Here is a 21,754-nt window from a genome sequence, read left to right on the forward strand (position 1 = left end):
TGCTTTTTGTCTACTATACAGTATGGAAAGTAGGCGGTTTCGGACGCAGCCACAGGCATGCATTACGATAGTGTCCGCCCTTAGTGAGTTATATACTAATAGTGAGATACTATTGTCTCAACTGTATAACATGAATCAAATCCATTTTAACTGAAAGCACTCATTTGCATTTAAAGGTACAGACACTAAAACGGCACGTTTTTGCTCCTTCCCAAATAGGGGCATTTTGGACTGTAATAAGTTATCTATGTGGCATTTTAGCTGAAACTTCAGACATCTTGTGAAAATGGGCATAATAGGTGATATTTAAAATGTGTGACATTTCATAGTTTGCATAATATTTGCAGCATATCATGTGATGGGATGCTACCAAGGTTACACTCCAGGTCAAAACTGATGGTAACTATTTGGTAGCAGGTATGTGTGCGACATTTTTAGAACTTGATATAAAATTGAAAGAAGTGGAATCGAAACATGGTTGCAAACTGCAACGCTACCATAGTACTGGACCCAGTTTTGAGATCCAGGTGCTTGTTTCGGTCTTACTGAAACTAATAAGATTTACAGCAGCAAGACGTCTGAACTGTGAGCATGTTGGCAGGGCATGAATAGGTGTTTGGATGAGTTACTTTTCTGCATGTAACGGGTATGTGGTTGACTGATGGGTGAATTATTGCTTATGGCTCCCACAGTGAGTGTTCTTCATTTATAGAGAAGTGACATGTCTCTCTACCCCCTCATCTCGCTCTCTTTTTCCAACCCTGCACTCGTTGACCCGGTTCAATTCTCTTACTGTCCGCACATCCTTTCGCATCACTTCCCATGTCTGTAACGCTCTCCCTCATTTCAGTGTTTCGTCACATGATCATCCTATTCATTTGTTGTCTTTTGCACATACTAACCATCTCCACTTTGACCCAATTTCACTTTTTTGTACTTGCATGAAATGAGAAATCCATGCATTTCCTGACTTCAGTGCTACGTGATGATTCAGATTTACTTGTGTTGATGGAGGACTCCTTAAGCCCCAAAGATGAAGATGGGAGAAGTTGATGAGATTAAAGTAACACTGCTCTATAGCACCCTCAAAAAATTTTTACGCTTAAAGCAATGACAACCTTCTTTCTCCCTTGCGCGCGCACACACACACACATTTGCACAAAGCAAGCTCTGAGATGGACTACGATTTGGAGGCGACCCAGTCTGCTACATTCTGACACATTCTGGGTTTAGTGTCACATAGAGGAGCCATTGTTCTGATGAAGCAGGATAGAGGAAGAGAGTGAGAGAGAGCGAAAGTTGGGTGGGACTACAGGACGCCATGTTGTTTAGAGGGTCTTGTTCCGGGAATTGTGTTTCTGAAGATGATTTACTGTAACACGTCACTATCTATAGCTATTTTACCCTGTGTACCCTGTTGTGATTTATAATGCAAGTAAACATGATAATGCTGGAAATGTTTTAAACGGAATGGTAAAGACATGGAGAAAAAGCAGCAAAAACTATTTTAGGGTCTGGAGACATTTTGGGGGGAAAGTTATAGAAGACGCAAAGTAAAATAATGTATAAGCGAGCATTTTGTGCATTGAGTGCATCCTATTCGGCTCACCATAGCTAATGAGCTTCCCCATTGGTTTAAGCAGGTTGTAGCCTTTGTTGGTGTCAGAACCTCCCAGAGGATCAAGAACAATATCCAACCCTGAAAGACAGACAAAGAGAAAGAAAGAAGCAAATTAATTACCTTTTATTTTTAGTATTTGACAGATGGGTGATTCTTGCGAAATTAGACTTATGAGTTGTCATGAAACATTTTGATAAAAAGTAAATGCTATCAAAATAAGAAGCATACAGTTACAAACATCTCTTCATGTACTATTTTGCACATGATTTCAAAATGACATCATACAAACAATTTTTTTGTTTTTTCCACATTTAAAGGGAAAAGTTTCATTACCGCAACGTGTCCATTCTTTGATATGGAAATATTTAAAAATAAAAAATCTAATAAATATAAAGCTTCAGTGCATTTTATACTATAAACATGTGCAGTAAAGAAACATGTGGTATTTGGTGATCATTGGTAAATGTAGAGACAATAATAAGGTATATAAATGTGTCCAAGACCAATTTTTTCATCCTCCGCAACAATTTTCAATCATTGTTTAAGCCCTCAAGTAACTAACATTTAAAAAAAATAGCTGGAAGGGACATAATAGACGGTGACACTCAAGATGGCTACCAGGTAAGCAGTTCTTATTTTTTCTCTCCAGATAAAAGTTGACATTTTGTTTGTCATAGTACCAAGACAACTTTTTAGTTCTAATTACCAAAACATGAGTTTGTAAATGCATATATTTAATGTAATATCATGTTGCAGTAATGATAATTTTTGATCATGATAATCTAAAAAAATCTGAATAATTCGATAGGAAATATTTTTTAAATCCTCTAAAAATAATGGTTATAGTAGTTCAGACCTTTATCTAATACAGTATGTGCAAAAACATTGCCTTCAAGGCTTTTTAAAATTTCTGATGATGGACACCTTCTAAATCTGGATTTCATGAGAATCACCCCCATGTATTAGGAACAGACTGCCATGTTATGCAATAACTAAAAGTTATATGCCGATATTTGAATATTGAGAGACTACGGCGTCAGCTGACTGGCTAAGTCTGAACTTGCAAAGTGCATATTTTTTGTTTTTCTGGGTAATACTCAATTTCTAGGTGAGTTTTGAAAAAGTGTGTAAAATGTTTCAAGCACTTTGCAAGTATCTTTAAATATATGATATATTTTCTATTTACAATACTACCCATGGATCAACCACTTTCAACAGAACAGCATAGGGCATTAAAAACAAGATTTCATACTTTTCTTTTGGCCCAATGTACAATGTGAACCTGCAGGGATGGTAAGCACAGTGAATTAATGGACAGTTTTACCAGTAATTAAGGTGAAGTCAACTAGAAATACATTTAGATGGACTCTGGACTGAAAGATTCACTCAAGTGTTCATATGGACTAATGTGCTTCGCTGTAAAACACAATGATGAGACTCCAAAGACTTGATGGTTCATGTGCCATTACTACATGAGATCAGACGCTGCATGTAAAATAAGACCTTTAAAAAAACTATTTCTAATCCTGTGGATACTTTGGTTGTTTTATTGTTTTTACCGTAGACTTTAGTTCTTTATGGGTTAAAGTTGCTGTGGTGGAGGTCTAAATGAAATGTCATTTCTAAGACGTTATGGTTAAAGAACTGCATGCATTTAAATATTTGCTCAGGGAATGTACAAAACAAAAAGGAGGAATGCACTTTGTCCATTCCTTGATAAGACGAAGAATAAACAACTTGTGTGGTCAGAGTTACTGCTGACTAATTTAACCATGATGACTGGACAGGTTAAAGCATCAATACCATCCACCTATGAGGACTGGATTACGTTAGAGGAATAAAAAAAATAAAAGCAATGTGCAGATTACATCAAAATATTATTATTTTTACATGTACAGCACTGGGATCACTGCGATCCCAAATATACATTAAGGAATTTTAAGTCACATTCAAACTGTATTTCTTATGCTTCAAATGTGGATAACTGTTTAGTTTGTCTGTCTTGAATTTGAATACATTTGCAAGGTTATTTTCACACATAGTGCCAAACAAGTTTCACAAGGCAAATTTTTGGCGATTAATACAGAGGTGAATTTTCAGCATTTAAATCAAAGTGGGACCGTGTGGTCTTTGATAGGGTTATCAACCTTGCACATACATTTTTAAAAGCAGATTCGCTATGTCTGTATTCACCTTTGGGGTTTATTTTACGGATTTCCTCCACATAGTCACGTGTCCTGTAGTCGATGGGGTGCGTGACTCCTCCCTCACTGATGACCTCGTGCTTGCTGGCCGATGCGGTGCCAAATACTGTAACATCATTCACGGTTTTGCACAACTGAGTGGCTGCAATACCAACCCCACCTAGAGAGGGAGAAAGAGAGACATGTATGAAAACACAGCAGTCACAGGTTTTCTCATTTTTCTGTTCTGGAGCAGAACTGTAAGAGGTTATGAGAGGGCAAATGCAATCCTATGACCTAAAAATGCACACACACAAACCGTTGTTTCAAAGCCTTGTTTTATTCTTGTTTAACTTTAGAGAAGTTTCAAGGGCTAATAAGTCTGACCAATGCATTAATGCATTTTTTATGCGTTTAAACTCAGAAGTGAAATTTATTTCCAAGAACATAAAAAGCTTGCAGCTGAACAATTTTCTTAAATAAGACACTTCCGCATTGTTGTCTCTGCTTATTACACGGCTCGTTGAAAAGCTTGATTCTGATTGGCCAGTTGCGACATTTGCAGGTTTGTTATTTCCAGATAACAACAGTCCAATACTAATAACACACTGTAACTCGGATGCTGCAAATCATTTAGACGGGTATTGTTTAATATTACACAAAAATGTAAATATGTCTTAATTACATTTGACATAATAGATTTTTTTGAAAATATACTAATTTTCCAGCTCCGCTAGAGTTAAATTTTTACCGTTTTGGAATCCATTCAGCCGATCTCCGGTTCTGGCGGTACCACTTTTAGCATAGCTTAGCATAATCCATTGAATCTGATTAGACCATTAGCATTGCGCTAAAAAATAACCAAAGAGTTTGGATATTTTTCCTATTTAAAACTTGACTCTTCTGTAGTTACATTGTATAACAAGGACTTTGCTGCTGTATATTTGGTTGTTTATGATGTAAAGGATAAAAAACAACAAAGCTATTGTAAGTTTCAACTGGGTCAAATGTTATGTTTTTAATCGTATGTCTGTGTGTGTTTCTTAAAGTGAATGAGCACGAGAGAGAGTCAGGCACTGACTTAAAGGTCACTGCATGAACCTAAATCAATTATCTAATGTCAAACTTAGGGCACACACACATACAGTGATGGTAATAAAAGGGGATTACAAAGTGCTCCTGGCTTTCAATATCATGGAATGAAGCTTCCATAAGATGACAAAGGTTCAAAGACACACACGTACAAAACATCAACCTTCTACCGTTTCATATAAAATCATTTTTTCTCAGTGACGAAGTAAATCGCATTTGACTCCACCAACCCTCACAGAATAAAAGTTCAATTCTGAATCAAGCTCATCTAATGCTCATATACAGTGTCCTCTGTTCCATCACTTCATTAAACCAGCTCTCTCTTTCACTCTCTAGTGAATGAAGTTTGCGTTGTCATGGAGACTCGAGAAGAGTTGGAAAGCAGAAAGCAGCAGCGCCGCCATTTTCTCTGTCAGAAATGCGTATGAAAACACAACTCTCTCTCTCTTTCTCTCAGCTTTTTAACCTGCTGTCCCTTCTGTCTCGTCTCCAGGACCTCATGGGGTGCAGTGCCAGGCCGCCCCATGACCACTGAGCCGATCACAAGACTGGCAATAGAGCTGCCAAAAGAGCCCCTGAACCTCTCCCACACGAACACACACAAAAATGACCCTCTTTCATGTGTGCACATATCTGCTAATCTCCAAAAGTATGTGCTTTTTTATTCGCTCTAATTTTGTGTGTGTGAATTTTACTATTCAGTATATGACCACGTCAACTCCTTCCAAACATGGACAACAGGATATGACATCATGCTCTAGAATATCTTTTAAATAATATAATTTTTAAGTCAGTTTCATAATTTGGGGCGTGGCACGTACGCAATATATGCATATATGCACACTGCAATAGGTTACAATAATTCATTTATTTTAATACTTACTAAGGTTATGCATAGTCAAAGTTTTAGCAAACACGCTCGATCAGAAAGAATATAAAACATGTTCAAGTTCAAATTGATTATGCAAACTTAAAGCATTATCATATTGCGTATCGTTTATCACATCATTTTTCTTCAATATTGTTACATGCTTTTACGAGCTTTCTTCATATAGTGAACATAGTATAACATAGTAATTGCCATATGAGATAAATACACAACAAATTGACTACACTGTCTGAACATCACTTGCAATTTCCATAATTTATATATTCAAAATCTAAAATCACATTTGTTTGCATTGTGAACAAAGATTATGTGTCGCAGAGCAAGAGAGCCACAGACAGAGTATAAAGAATCTGTGGCCACATAAGCAGATTTTCTGGTTTAATTCCACGATGTAATTCTCAGGATTGTATGGTATTGTTTACTTGAGAAAATGAATGTTCATCTAATCGTGTCATTTTATACAAGGGTGTATACACATTATACACACACACACACACACTGAACTCTTTATGTTTCTCTCCATCAACTCATTCATACTCGCACTGAGATTTGGCAAGCAACAATCTCGGCCACAACAATATTTCCCTCGCAATATCACCCTCCTCCAGTGGGAGGGAATTTTAACCCCAAAACACAGAGGAATTCTGCAGATTCTCAACATACGAGAGTGTGGCCCACACCCAGAGTTAGCGAGTGGAAAAAAAAAAAAAAGAGATTTTATATAAAAGTTGTTTGATAGAATTAAAAGTGATGGATGGTTGTAAATTTGCATCACTTACATAAATCAAGAATCTGATCTTAATTCAACACTACACTTAAAATTTTACCAAACCAGGTACATCAACCTTTTGGTCAATTTAACTATTCATTGTCAACACGGTAATGATAGATAATGGTCTATAGAAGCTGGCCTGATGTGTGTTATAATAAAGAAGCGGTACTCTGATTGGTTTATATCGAAAGTGATTGAAAATAAACTGTAGTCTATCACATCTTCTTTACTCAATTATTTTTATTCTCACCAAGTTTGGTTCTTGCACGTCCAGTAACAACTCAACTCTCAAAGTTAAAAAACATGGACGCAAAAAGGAGATTTGAGAACTGTGGCATTGAAAAGACATTTCGGCCTGTCTCTCGCTCAAGCTAGTTTTTTATTTAAGCAAACTATGCCTTTAAAGAATAACAGTTTCTCAAATGACAGGACTCTCAAACTTCTCAGAAATGGATTTCACAGATTTCAAATACCAGACTGCGACTGCTCTTCCTGAATGTTGCAACCCCAGAATGTGGTTTTCGGTACAAGGGCAACATTTGCTTTTTCGCTAACAAGAGCAGCACCCATGTGGGATCCATGTTTTTCCTTCAAGGTTCTCCAGACAGAGCAAACTACTGTTACAAGCAGATAATCTTCACTGTTGTCCAGGACACATCAGGGCTGAATAGCAGTTACTACATAAGGCTTGAGCGATCAGATCAAGAAACGTTTGGATCCTTTTATTAAAGGGGGACATATCATAAGTCATACTTTTTTCCATGTTTAAGTGCTATTATTGGCTCCCCAGTGCTTCTATCAATCTAGAAAATGTGAAAAAGTTCAACTCAGTAACTTCGTTTTGGTAAACCTCTCTGCAAGCAAAATTTGGCTCTCCTTTGCCATTTAGTGCAGAGATCAGCTCATTTGCATTTTAAAGGACACACCCAAAAACAGCACAATTTTAAGTTAAGTGTAAATGGTGTAATAGAAATAGGATAACGTGTCAATTATTAAACTAAAGTATTTAAATTAAAATAACCAAATTAATACAATTTCTGTTATCTCACATTTATGCTGTGAATTTATGACCTTATTTCTGTGGTCCATAAAAGTAAATGGGATGCAGAATTGTCCCTGACAGCCTTTGTCTCCATTTTTCATACCATGGTAGGGAATAAAGTAATGAAAGTACATAGTAACTGAGGCTGTAATGAAGGAAAATGGGGACGGAGGCTGCCAATCTGAAACTTTTTGAAAAACACAAAATGTTCATTTTTTTTTAACTATAAATGAAGGCCCAAGACTTTTACTTTTTTCCTGAGACTCAAAGAGGAAACATTTCCAGTTTTATAGTGAATCCAAAAAACATCCTGTGCACTGCGATACCAAGGACTTCCTGAGCACAACACACTCAGATATACAACACACGTACGTGCACACACAAAAACAATAACACAAAAGAAACAAACTGAATTACTATTATTAGAAACAGAACTACAGTTTACTCATTTGTGTCTCTCTCGCTCTCTCTCACACACTCCCTCGCTTGCTTATCCACTGACACACCAGCGAATGCTATTAATCTGTTTGTAATTTCTTTGCAAATGTTTGTGAATACTATTGCTCATGAATGTTGCGTTTTAATAAATCTTGCTCTGTTTTTGGGTGTGTCGGTTAAAGAGACAGTATTAAAGTATGAAAATTCTTGTTTCTGTAACACCAGTTGGACGAGAGCATTTCCTTTCACGCTGAGCCAAGCTTGATCCACACCCACAGCATCTGATGCATATGTCCACCAACATTTTCTGAGCCAGGAGATATCGGACCCGTATCAGAGCCCAGAGAGAGAAAGTGATAGTATTCCGGTCTGATGTTCACTGGGCCTTATTCATGACACACGAACGTTCAGAAATGCACTCTTTATGTAAATTGTCCCGATTAATTCAATGCAACTATTTACGTAGGAATGGACTTACATACGTTCTTGCTCGTGAATAGGGCTCATTGTGTTTTGAAAGATGCAAAAAGGGCTATTGAATGTCAAGATTTCAAAGCTACTGCTTTAAAATATTTAAGGGTCAAATGTACAGATTTTCATATTCATATTTATCTTTACTCTGAAACATACATTTTAAGGGCCCTAAAGTTGAATGGTACCAAATCGCATCTACTTTAAGGGATAGTTCACCAAAAATTTAAATTTCTGTCATTTACTCACCCTCATGCATACATTTTTTTATTTTGCTAAACACAAAGATATTTGTAATCAAACACCATTGACTTGCAGTATGAAGTAGTAGGAAGTCAATGGTGCTCAAAAAAATTGCTTAAAATATCTTCCTTGGTGTTCAGCAGAATAAAGAAATGTATACAGGTTTGTAACAACTTGAGTGAATAATGACAGATTTTTTTTTGTGTGAACTATCCCTTTACCACACACACACAAAGATGCCCTACCCTACAATAAGCAAACTTGTTTCCACACAGCTTCATACTAAATCATCAAATCTGTGCACCGCAAGTCCACAGGAACTAACACATGATGCAAGATCTCTCATACACTTCATAAACAATGTGCCTGACTTCCTACACTCTAAGATAAGATGTGTTAATTTTAACGCACTGTTTTGTGTTACTGTATCCTGTTTAACACACTGTGTCATTTTAACACATTATGTTTCATTTCGTGTTGTTTTTTAGTTCAAATAAATAGAAGGGAAAACACGTGATGTGTTAAAACGACAAAAAGTGTGTTGTTCCAAAAATAACAAAGATGTTATAAGTTTAGTGTGTTGTCCTTAAATAGACAGAAGATGTGTTATTTTAACACATTCGTTTTAAGTATCCATCTAGACCAGTGGTGCCATAACCTGTTCCTGGAGATCTACCCTCCTGCATATTTTAGTTCCAACCCAGCTTCAACACACCTGACTCTTATTTTTAGGTAGCCTTGAAATGCTTGATTGCCAGGTTTGATTGTGGTTGGAGCTGAACTCTGGAGGACAGCAGATCTCCAGGAACAGGGTTGGGCACCACTGATCTAGACAGACATCCTCCAAAGCTTCAAGAAGCTAATAGGATAAGTTGTTTTTTCATTTGCTCATTTTAATTTGCTAATTTACTAAGAGATTTTGCAAGGCTGTTTTATATCAATATGAATAATAAAAAACACTTTTAATCTGTAAATACTAGCTTGTGCCACACATATATTTACTTATAGGGCTTGGGACAGAATTTTCCTTAACAGGCAATAAATAAAATCAATTATAATATGTTAACATGTAAATATATAATTCTGCATGTCATGTGACCATTACACAACACTACAATATATCAGAAACTGAGAACTAATGCAAAATGAAAAGAAAGGTTTTATGCAAAATAAAATAACCAGATAAAGGTCCAATAACAACAATAAACATATATCGCGTGCAATGACGCGATTGCAGGTCTGACTCTGAGCGAAACATCACTTCCGGTCTCTGTTGGTTTAACAGTGTGACCAGTTGCTAAACTGAACTCTTGAACAAATACCTTGTCGAAAATAACAAATGTTTTGGTTTCCTAAGGATGAGGGAAGATGGCGATCATAGATTACCTCCATTTGATGTGAGGTTTGGCAGCTGATCTGCAGTTAAGATTGCATACATTATATTAGTACAAAATTTTTACAGGAACGTTACCTCAGTGTAGTTTTTGATACGCTTTAGCTATGATTTGAACTAAGGTAATTTAAGTGTTGTTTATTTAGCTTGTTATTAGAAAAACTACTCTAAAGGGACTTTGTTGTTATTGATTCTTAGCGGAGTATACCGGAAATATATATGAATGGTTTTAAAGTTAAACATGCAACTGTGCTATTAAAATATTTAAATATCTACTTTAAAATCTCTGGGGGTACAGTATGCAGGATTTTGGACAAAGGGGTTCGGCTAACAAAAAAATTGAAATGCCCTGATTTAGATAATTGTTTGATATAAAATCTTTGATTATTTTTAATGGTGAATGTCTACATTTTTTGTTCCCCCAGTCCCTAATACATGATGAATTCCATGCCAAATCCATCGAAATGTTACACAATTATTAATTTAATTATGTAATAATGGTTATTTAAACCAAACAACTAATAACTCATAATCAGTCAACGTCTATAATTACAAGCCATAGACGTTGAATGTGCTGAAGAGTAGTTTTCAGCACATTCTTCGCAGCAGGAAAGAAATTTGTTTAAATGTTTATAAATGAAACGTCTGCTATGGGAATCGTGCACATTATTTTAGCCAAAACGCATTTAGCACCTACGGGAACATTCGCTGAGAATTAATAAACTGTTCAACACTCGCACCTGCACTTTCAGTGTCTCCCAGTTCGTCATTTAGAGAGCTCAAATTCCTATCAAACCCCTCAAGCATACACTGCATACAGGTGTACGTACGACATCCCTCAGGGAGAACACTCGGCTACAGTTCATCGCCGCCAAAAACTCCCACCATCACACTCGCACATAAACGATGGTGTAAGCACATGAGTAAATATAAAACACTGCTGTACTCTCATCTACATAAACCCCCAGAGCTCGCTTTCACCAAACTGAAAGAATCAAATATAGATCAACCTAATTGTATTACATTTCATGTCGGACTCGTTAAGAAGTCTGCAAAGGATTTTCATAATCTCACTCACTTACCTGCGGCCATATGGACAAGTACGCTCTGGTTGGGGCGCAGGTGCCCAAAGTCGAAGAGCATCAAGTAGGCAGTGATGTAATTAACAGGAAGAGCTGCTGCATCCTCAAAGCTCATTCCCTCAGGCATCAAGAAGGTGTGCGCGGCTGGCACCACCACAAATTCCTGCCACATGCCGCTCCGGTTCAGAACCAGAACTTTATCACCCACCTACGGACGAGAAGGGTGAAAGAACCACTTAGGGAATGTTTGGGAAACTCTTCAGGAATGTTTCAGGAACAACATGTCTTTCAGTAGTATGAAACCAGTACCAAAATTTTATTAACCCTCCAAACCAGTCACACTAGCAGCACTATAAGAATCTTGAGCATATGTCAGTAAACATATGAAGAATGCATTAGAGAAAACTTGATTAGCTCAACATTGACATTCGTGAAAAACAACTGTGCTTTGGCAATAAGATCTCACAGCTGCACAGATCTGGGGTTTCACTTACGTATATTTTGTTGTCATTATCCTTAAAAACAGCTAGCTACCTCCATAAATATTTGAAACTGCTGTTGCTGTTAGCCATCTGGGTTGTTTCACAAAATGTCACTTTTGAGCAGATAAACACGTTGCATTTGGGGAAGTTTGATAAAATCTACGCAACTAAAATTCCACCATTTACTTTGGTGACCCATTCAGAACGTACAGACAAACATGCAGACACAGGAAAACTCATCGTGCCTACTTCCACAACTTCCTCAGAAACCAAGAGATACAGGGAGGGAACAGAACACACACACACACTTATAAGACAAATCTTACATCCCATGACTTAACTTGTTGTTTTTTAAGCATTTTTTGCTTGAAAACATGAATAGAAAGCTATATGGTAAAGTTTAAAACGCTTTTAATTATGGGTTTCTAAAAATCTTGCGTGCGATAGATGGCACTTCTAATAAAATCGTTTAAAGGTGCACTGTGTAACTTTTAGAAGGATCTCTTGACAAATGCAAATAATATTATCAGTGATGTATAAAGACAAAATTAACTTTATTACGATACACCAGGGGTTCTCAAAGTGGGGGGCTTAAGATGGTGCCAGTGGGGCCCCAACTTTTATGACAATTTATAAAATACATTTAACAAATTCTGTGTAAATAAACCTCAGAATTAAACCTTTGTTGAATTCAAATTCAAAGTTTGAGATTGTTTTAATGTCAAGTTTTTTCTTTGGGGGGGTACTCGACATAATGCACCCTACATCGCTACACAGTAAGAGACCACAATCTACTCAATATTTAAAATAATAATTTTTATTTAAAATTTAAAAAAAATATATAAATATATTTAAAAAATGTAATTATATTCCTCAATTTTATGCACGGATATGAGAATAATGTATTTTTTAAAATTAAGTCAGAGAGATGTTGGTTTTGCCGGTTGTTGATGGTTAACAGCTGTGAGTGATCACAACGCGCTTAAGCAGCCACGTGACAGAATAATAAGTGAACAGTGTCCCAATGTCAAGTGAGCTAGGGTCCTTACCAGTGCCCGAACCTGTGTACGCGATATACTGATTCACGACCTCGGGAGCTAGGGAACGAATTGAGACACAGGGAATGACATGTTTGTCCTGTGTCAGCTACCGTAGCTTCAATATGAGTTTCGAAAGCGAGGGGTGAGATGTGGACTGAGCCATTGGGTGCAATGCATAGTCTCACCACTAAATGCCGCTAAAAACTACACAGTGGACCTTAAAATAAGAGTGCGCGATTTCTGCCCCACCTTTACCTTTAGACCGCATTCACATTACTTTCTTAAAAAAAGTACTACACACTGACCAGACCTTTTTAATGCTCACAAACAAAACCTTATAATGCAACATCCTTCAGTTGTCGATTTCCTCAGTCAGTAGTATCATAAACATACCACTTCCTCCTCCACTCACTCGCTCTGTCTATCACCTCCCTTCATCTCCCATCTCTCTCCCGCTTAATGATCAGTTCCTCCAAGAGCAAGCTAATCCTTCAGCTTCTATGACTTTAAGACAAAATGACACACACACACAAACACACACACACACACACCTACCCCTTTTCTTTTCATCCAACAAACTTGACACAAACAATCAATGTCACTCAGGGAATCGCACAAACACAGAAGCTCTGCGCAAAAATAACTGCGAATGCACTAATTTGCCCAGCATTTCCCTAACAGACAGGAAGACACACACAGACTAATAGGCCCTAGGGACACATGGACATCTTTGTCTATACAGTCCAATTAGAGAGAGGGAATATTCCCAAGCCGATACGCCTGTGCCCCAGTTCACTTCTCCTCACAGTTTGCCTTTCCTCTCTTCTCCATGTCTTGCTTTCTTCCCTTCATTGCTGCAATTTCTTGTCATCGTTTTCCTTTAATTGGAGGTTCTGCACATCATAGATCAATGGACAATAACGTCTTGACCAAGAAGCCTGACCGTGACTCACCATTTGGGGAAAATCACTCCTTTATCACACACAGCAGAATTACTAAATGAAGGAGTCACACTTGTATCACAAACTTGTCATACTTTGTATTCTGAGCTTGTAGAGACACACAAGCAACATTTCAGCTGAGATAGCCAAGATCAAGGCCAACTGAAGGTCTTGTGAGATGTTTGTCACTGCCCAAGTATCTTTTTGCTTTCCTGTATGCACCCCCCCCCCCCCCCACACACACACACACACAGTTTTGATGTTGAGGCAGTTTTCTCGTAGTTTGCATCTTATTCTGGCCACTTGGATGGGAAATGACTGTTTAACAGGAGAAACTACAACCACACTTTGCTATTTCGAGGCTGGTTCATCTGAAATAACAGATGCCACAATAAGTCTAGCATAGAAAATATTCAAATCAAACTATTGTACAGCACTACGTTTCACGATAACATTATTTTACAGACAAAACTCAAAATCAATGCAAAAATGTAGCATTTTTCACATGGATATCTAGTTTGCATGGGCGTAGATTTAGGGTGGGACGCTAGGGACATGTCCCTACCAATATTCAGAGAAGACTGAATTGTCCCTAGCAATAATTTCTACCAAACAATTAATCTGTATTCATATATAACCACTAATGTCCGTCTTGTTCTTGTGTTTTCTATTTTTTACTTATTATATTTTTGTCAGAAATCATTTAAATTAGATTAGAAATCTTTTGCAATCCCGTTCTGTAAAAATAACGCTCTATGTGGTACACAAACGGTTAACAGCTTTCGTTCTCTGCAATGCCCGCCTCCGTAACTCACATCGCTAATATGATTGGCTTTGCATTTCTTTAGTCCCGCCTCTCTAACACACATCACTTTTTGATGGGCTTGTCTTTACTCGCTACGTGTGATAGGATGGTTTCACTTTGTACAACGCGCCAAAGTTCACTCAACAAGACGCGCGTGATTATTCGGGCTACAGGTAAGTGAGGAAAAAAGTATTATTATACCCACTGTAACCGTTTCATGCACAAAAAAGTTGTGCCACATAAGGACAGTGTTTTCACCAATACACGACAATCCCATGTTAACCTGAGGAGTTGCAAACTTTTGTCAACCTTTTATAAATGGGGTAGCAAGGTTATTTAGGGGGTCCCTAATCCATGAAAGAAAATAACCCCAACATGGTAAAAACATGAATTCATGTCATGATTGCTGAATACTTTACATTACTTGGTTGCATTTTAAACTATTTTTTTCCCACTGATTTACTGTCTGTTAATGGAAAGAAGATTTAATATGAACTACAGAAACGTTAATAAACGTTGTTCAGGAAACAGCATGATGGGATTTTTTTGGCAAAATTAAATTAAGAATTAAATATTAATTGCATATTCTTCAATGTTATAAAGTAAATATGGATTCATGTTACAATGTGATTTTCTTTTTTTTTTGACAAAGACTTAAACCGTTACTGTTTATTAGGCTCTAGGACATAACGAATTTATTATAGTACATTCAATTTGGGATGGGATGGGATGTCACTGAGTAAAGTACTGAGTTGTCTGTTGTTTATGTCAAGTAAACTGTGATAAACAGTTTTTGCAATGCGACCATTTTATTTATGTCCCCACCAATGTCAGAATCAAACCTACGCCCTTGCTAGTTTGTTAAGAAGTGCCTCCAAACTCTGAAAATCTTTGCAGTTTTCCTGGTTACAGTCAATAAAACAAATACATAATTTAGATGCTAGTAAAAAAAGTTTGAAATATAGTAAACAATTTTAGCTTTAGACTAGTGCATCCATTAAGAAAGATCATAGTGCCAGCCAATTATGTAGAAACTGGTGATTTCAGCCAGTTTGCATGCATCAGATGGTTAATGTCAAAATTGTGGGTGTTCGTGAAAGTGCTAAAACTAAGATTTATAAAGCTTATAATACCATCTATTGGCAAATATCCAACCCTGTCGTGTTAAGTAGGATCTTCTCCATATATTGGTTTATAAAAGCTGTGATTTCTCCAGACAATGATTTTGTCTGCTTGTTTTAAACTGTATGTGACAGCAGTAGTCCAATGTTTAAAGCTCTGGGCCTCTGACACAAAGGATGCAAGCTAGTGGTGGAAAAATATAGTGTGCACAATCCTGTTTTACCACTTTGCCTTCAAGCAAGACGCTTAACCCTAGTGAGCTCTATGGATTGGCTGGGCTGCACTGCTGCTTTCAAAATGCATCTACACCGATCAGCAATTGAGTATGCATGACAAACACAAATCCAAGCATTATAAATGCATTTAATTAATTAAACCCAAATGTATTAATAAATGTAGCAACCTTCACAGCTGTCGTCGATCTGTGATTACACATTCTACATTAACATGCAAAGTTTTTATGTTGTTTGGCAATCGTAAGATAGCAAGATAATCTTATCCATATAATTGCGGTTTAAAACCTGTAATTTTCAAATGAGGTCAAACTTCAACCGTAGCAGCACATGGTGTTACGTAAATATACTATTGCACATGTGCAACCCTTCTTTCTCTTCTCTCATTGTGACGGTGTATTGAACGTTTTTATTATTTTTCCACAATGATACAACATTAATCATTCCTGTAGTAGTACCACTAACTGAAGTCTCAGACTACAACCCATAAAACCATAGCTCTTCTTTTATAGCATAATTAAAGCGCTCTTAAATGCGAGTAACTCAAAGACGTGATGTTCTGATGGCAAATACTCCCAAAAATCGTATTTTTAAAGGACGCTCTTCCGAGATGTTGCAAAGCTCCAGATTCAGCTAAAACGGCCCGTGTCCCTGCTGTTGACTTACTGATAGTCACTGCACCGTCGTTTATCAGCGACCTGTCAAATCATACACACACACACAGAGATACACAAAAGGAGGGGGAGTGAGCGAGCAAGTGAGAGAGAAAGAAAGAGGAAATTCCAGGCTGACAATGTGGTCCAGGGGAAGATAATTGTGAACAGATGCATCTGATCCTTGCAACAGAGCTCTGATAAATATTATGTGTGTGCGCCTGTATAAGCAACAAGTTTTATGAATTATTCATTTTTAAAATGCTAATGAAGTTGGAGAGTGGGCACAAGAGGGCAGTTTAGGAATAGCATCTGTCCGATCGTGTGAGAAGATGTCATGATCTTTAGAAATGATTTCTATGGCTCTCAAGAGTCTCTGCATAACGATTCGCATACTATCGGTCTTACATGGTATATGAAATAATTATTAGCAGTCAATGGTCACTTTCGTTGTGCGTTTCAAATGTCTCCCCAGCACTCAAATGTAGATACTCTCAAAACTTACAGTGCACATTATAAGTAAGTGAAATGGGATGCAGGACGTGTTGGCATCTTCTCTTTCTACATCTTTCTCGAAGAAAGAGGCATTTTCCAGACATCACGGTCAGCAGATTCCACACCTCACATGCTTACTAAACAATGTCAGCTTTCCTAACTGTATCACTTCTCCAAATGTGAGACAAAGCAATTGTTTGCTCGGTGATGTGATAATGAGAAGAGGGAGAGAAAAGGAGAGGGGGGAAAGAGAGAGCTGGATGATGACCTTTTAAATTCAATATTAGCGACAGAGACAGCTGAGAAAGGGCTGAACCAATATCTTCTCCTCTGCATCACCAAGCAGCCAACGCCTTATTGGTCTCTCTCCATCTCTTTCTCTCTCGTCGTAATACAACACTTTTGCAATTTATTCTGCATACAATTCATACACAGCTGACACAGACTTCTATTCATTAAATGTTTATTCTTTGTAAAACAAATACTTGAATACTTTCAGCCAACCCTCATATTGAAAGAGGCATCGCCGACGTATGGCGTTGCCATGATACGTTGTCATGGGAACCAGCGCAGCGACCACCAGGCATGACTCATCGATTCGTACATACGAAGCGCATAGAAAGACACGAATCGATTACTCCACGTCATACAAAGTCCACACCTTTTTCTTATGGACCTTTAATGGGCACGCATCAAAAGAAATCGGAGAATAAAGTTTATTTACATCTTTTAAAATCACAAAGAATGTGGCTGGCCAACTATATCAAAGTCTGTTGAATCAGATGGTCATACTAAGAAATTGTATTTCACTGGCGTGCTGCCCACACAAACAGGCGTTGACGTTTAAAGGGTGAAAAACGGCCGTCTTAAATGACAAAAAGAAAAAACTGGCGTGGATGATGAATGATGTCACAATGCTAGAAGCAGATGACAAAGGGCGCGTGCGGTTCGTTTTTTCTCCCTCTCGCGCCTCGCCCTTTTCTTACACCCACATGACACCCGGCATGGCGCACAAATCGGTGGCAGTGCTTGTGAATCGGTGTCTTTTTTTTTTAAAGCATCCATGTCTCAGGTGCAACTTCACCAACCTGTCAAACCCCTGTGAGAAAGAGATGCGCGAAAGAGGGGCGGTGGTTCATGCGCGCGACTGTGGCGCTTTATATGAGAATATATAATGGGAGTCTTTCATGAGAATTACAACGCTCCTATTATTATAAACCAATGCTGTATCTGTACTGAAAGTGAAGCGTGTAGACATTTGATTTTAATGGGAACGTTATAGCTTTGCGCGTCGTTGTTAACGGGGTGTCATCAGTCAACCAACTACAAACAGAGATGTAGGCGCGTTCGGTTACTTTCACACACGGGCACACTGGAAAAGGGAGTAACAACTACTATAGCAAAACTCGTCCTCCCGTGAACGTTCAGCGTTCCGGTTCATTGCGCGAGCACCGGTGATTTAGAAACGAGGCTACCGGCGCCCCTCCCGATCTTCTTTGTCTCCGGTGGCGACCGGAGTTTGCGAGTTATCTGAATGGTTTGCAATAGCCTATTGTAGCACATATTTTCCAGCTTTAAAAGTTGTTAAGGGAAATCATATGCACGTGGATTTATAACACATCCTATACGCGTAAAAGTAACCTACTTGTGTGGAGGTTACTAAAAGAAAGAATGAGACCGCTAAAAGAATTGTTATTTAATCATACAGTTAATTACTCACTTTTCGGTCTGTCACATCCTCCCCAAGCGCCTCGATTATCCCGGAGCACTCCATGCCCGGGGTCACCGGCGGGGACGGGAGCCTGTCATACAGTCCCTGTCTCGCCATCAGATCTGCGAAGTTGAGCCCGCACGTTTTCACGCGCACCATAACCTCGCCGCTCTTCAGCGCCGGTTTCCCCTTCTTCACCTGGAGCTTCACCTTATCATACCCGCCGTAACCGGTGAGCACCAGAGCCCGGTAGCTGAACGTGTCCTCCTCTGAAGCTTTCTCAGCTGCGGGCGCTGGGGTGGCGGCGGCGTCGGCGGCAGCTGCTTCAGTGGACGCGCTGGCGGGCGGCGGGTCCGGTTTGCTCTCGGTTTTCGGGGACTCGTCGAGCGTCTTGGTCTCCTGCGGCTGCTGCTTTTGCTCCTCGGCGTTTTGCTGCTGAGCAGGTGCGTCTTCGCCGGACATGGTCAGAGTTGGAGTGTTGAACTTTGAGGAGAGAAGCGTGGAGATTTGTGGTTTGGTTTGAGACCTCAAACGGGCGACGAATCGAGAGGGTTAGCCTATTACCTCAAAAATGGTCCACGTTTTTATTAGCCTACGTTAAAGGATGCTGGAGCCCGATGGTGGAGGACGGGGAGACGTAGAGAGAAAGAAAGGGAGTGGAAGATGCCTCGCGACGACTAGCGAGTGACCCAAGGCTCTGACAACTATTGAAAAAAACAAGGCGAGGCGTGGCGAGCTGTAAAGCCCGGAGAAATGGAGTACGGGGGGGCGGGGGGAGAGAATAATGGATTGACAACCAGGCAGCTGTGCTGACTTCAATTTAGTAAATGCGGTAAAGCTGTTTTTTTACTACTCAGCTGAAATTCTATAGTTAAAGGAAGTGGATTTCTGGATAAGCGTTAAATACACTTTTAGATGACGCGTAAAATTTGTTTTGTTATACATGTGTACAAAGTTTAAAAATAACATATAAAATGTGCACAAGCACGCTTGAATGTACCAATGTCTGTGCTAAACCTTAAGTTTCAAATAAAAAAAGTAAAATTATATTAATGTTTTTAAATGTGCTATAGAAATATTAAAGGAGCATTTCACCCGTAGAAACATGAATCTTTATTGAAAGTGTCTCATATTTGTAGTCCAAATGTAACATACATTTAGAATTTGGTGACTATTTGACCGAGAAAAGAGGTGTTTGTAGTCTCACTCCCTCAACAAAGATATTGGACTTCCTTCTTTCAATGATGCAAAATGATGATTTTTACATCATTGAAAGAAGGAAGTGCAACACTGAAATCTGTATTTCTCCTGTCTCAGTGGCAACTGAGAAAATTATGCATGACCATTCAAAAACATGACTGGGGTTCTAACTATACAAAGCTTTATGCAAATGGGTGAAGTGTCCCTTTAAGTACTTATTTAATATCAAAACGTTTTCTGTAATGATAAATAATTACTAATAAAAACTCAACAACGTGCATTTATTGATTTATTTATCAGATAAGCATATTTGTGTTGCAATACTCATCTCGTATATTTTTTGGATTTAAAGACCATGCACAATGTTACATTTTTACATGCATAATGTAAGACATTAAACATATGTTAAACACTACAAAAACGTATCTGATACAGATATTCTAGTCAGTTTGAAAACATAAAAGGCCTACAGATAGGCTATGTGTACAAGCTTAGGCGCATGTTTGTGTGAAACCACAAGGCCAAAAGGAAATGTCTATTTATTCCTTCCATTCTTTAAGACATATCAGGAAATCACACACTATTGTCAACATTTAAAAGCAGTGTATTGCGCCTGGGTGTTTGTGAATGCTCTGACATAAAATAACATAACTTAACCCAAGGCATGCACGCTAAATCGCCCACACCAACACACTCATAACCGCATAACCAAACATACCCCCGTAGTCATAGTAAAGGTCAATGAAACTGCACTTTTTTAAGTCATCAACAAGTGCAAAGGAAGTGTTTTTAGAGAAACAGGAAGTGAACTGTAGGTCATGGGCCGAATGAGTTTTGAAACTATAGAGATCACACCAGGAAAAGGTGAAATAACTGTAACGCCGTTTTCTTTTATCAACTTATCAGCATTCCAGAAACACTGCAGACATGAAATAAATTGCTTTCGTTTCCTAAAAGTTGCAGTGATCTTGAAAGCCACCCAATGTTTTGGCTTAGCTGCTTGAGCCCTGGTCTTAAATCTTTGCAAACAGGGTCTGGTCTAGTGCTTATGTGCCGGTCTGCTGCATCCGCCAATGCCAACACTAATAGTTAAAGAGTAAAGTCCTAATGGCAGACAGCACCTGTGTGTGCCAAAGTGTAGAAACTTAAATGACCCCAAGCAGTTAAAAGCTAAACATCCGATACACAAGTGTATCATACTAGATTTCATTCTGTTATTAAAATTATGGGTGACATTTTTAATCAAGAATAGTCAGTTACTAATATGGGTGTAGCAAAAAAAAAACTTCAGGTCAATTAAAACATCCAAAATGGAAAATAATGTGTAAAACATATAGTAAATGAGCATTTGATTTTGTAGTAGATCGAAAGAAAGAGAAAGATGGAGTTAACCCCATTACTCCATGTAAAAACACTCCCTCTTCAGTCTGGTTGGGCTCTAAGTGGGTTAAATAAATGCAGCAATGCAGTGGATGCATTCTGGCCCTGATAGAGATTGTGCATATTTACACACATACATACTCAGAGAGAATGAGAATGGAGAGGTAGATGAAAATTAGCTTTCGCTGGCACCGACCCATCCCTTGGGATCAACAATTGCAAGCCACACACACAAACTTCAATTGTAAATTAAGTGGGATACTTGCCTGAACTTGCTTACACTTGAACCAGAATTACAGAAGCAAATAAGTGGATGATGTTGTAGTTTGTAGGGGGCTGAGACCCAAAATAAAAGGCCTACTCTATGACCCTTGATTGACCAGCAGTATAAACGGCAACATTTTAATACAGGTTTTGTTTATTTAATATATATGAACACAACCCATTCCATAGGCTCAAACAATTA

At 38.3% G+C, this 21,754-nt stretch overlaps 1 protein-coding gene across 1 annotated transcript in view; it reads right to left on the reverse strand.

Moving 5' to 3' along the window:
- vat1 (vesicle amine transport 1) overlaps nucleotides 1-19,430 on the reverse strand; it is a 29,474-nt gene extending 10,044 nt beyond the window's left edge. The window contains exons 1-4 of the mRNA XM_065252665.2: nucleotides 18,718-19,430; nucleotides 11,227-11,434; nucleotides 3,815-3,985; nucleotides 1,610-1,699 (exon numbers count right to left, since the gene is read on the reverse strand). Coding sequence (XP_065108737.1) covers nucleotides 1,610-1,699; nucleotides 3,815-3,985; nucleotides 11,227-11,434; nucleotides 18,718-19,170 — 922 coding nt within the window. The 5' untranslated portion in view covers nucleotides 19,171-19,430. The remainder of the gene's footprint in view (nucleotides 1-1,609; nucleotides 1,700-3,814; nucleotides 3,986-11,226; nucleotides 11,435-18,717) is intronic.
- Between the last annotated feature and the right edge of the window lie 2,324 nt (nucleotides 19,431-21,754).

This window comes from Paramisgurnus dabryanus, chromosome 3 (assembly GCF_030506205.2).
Source record: "Paramisgurnus dabryanus chromosome 3, PD_genome_1.1, whole genome shotgun sequence".
Lineage (NCBI taxonomy): Eukaryota > Metazoa > Chordata > Actinopteri > Cypriniformes > Cobitidae > Paramisgurnus > Paramisgurnus dabryanus.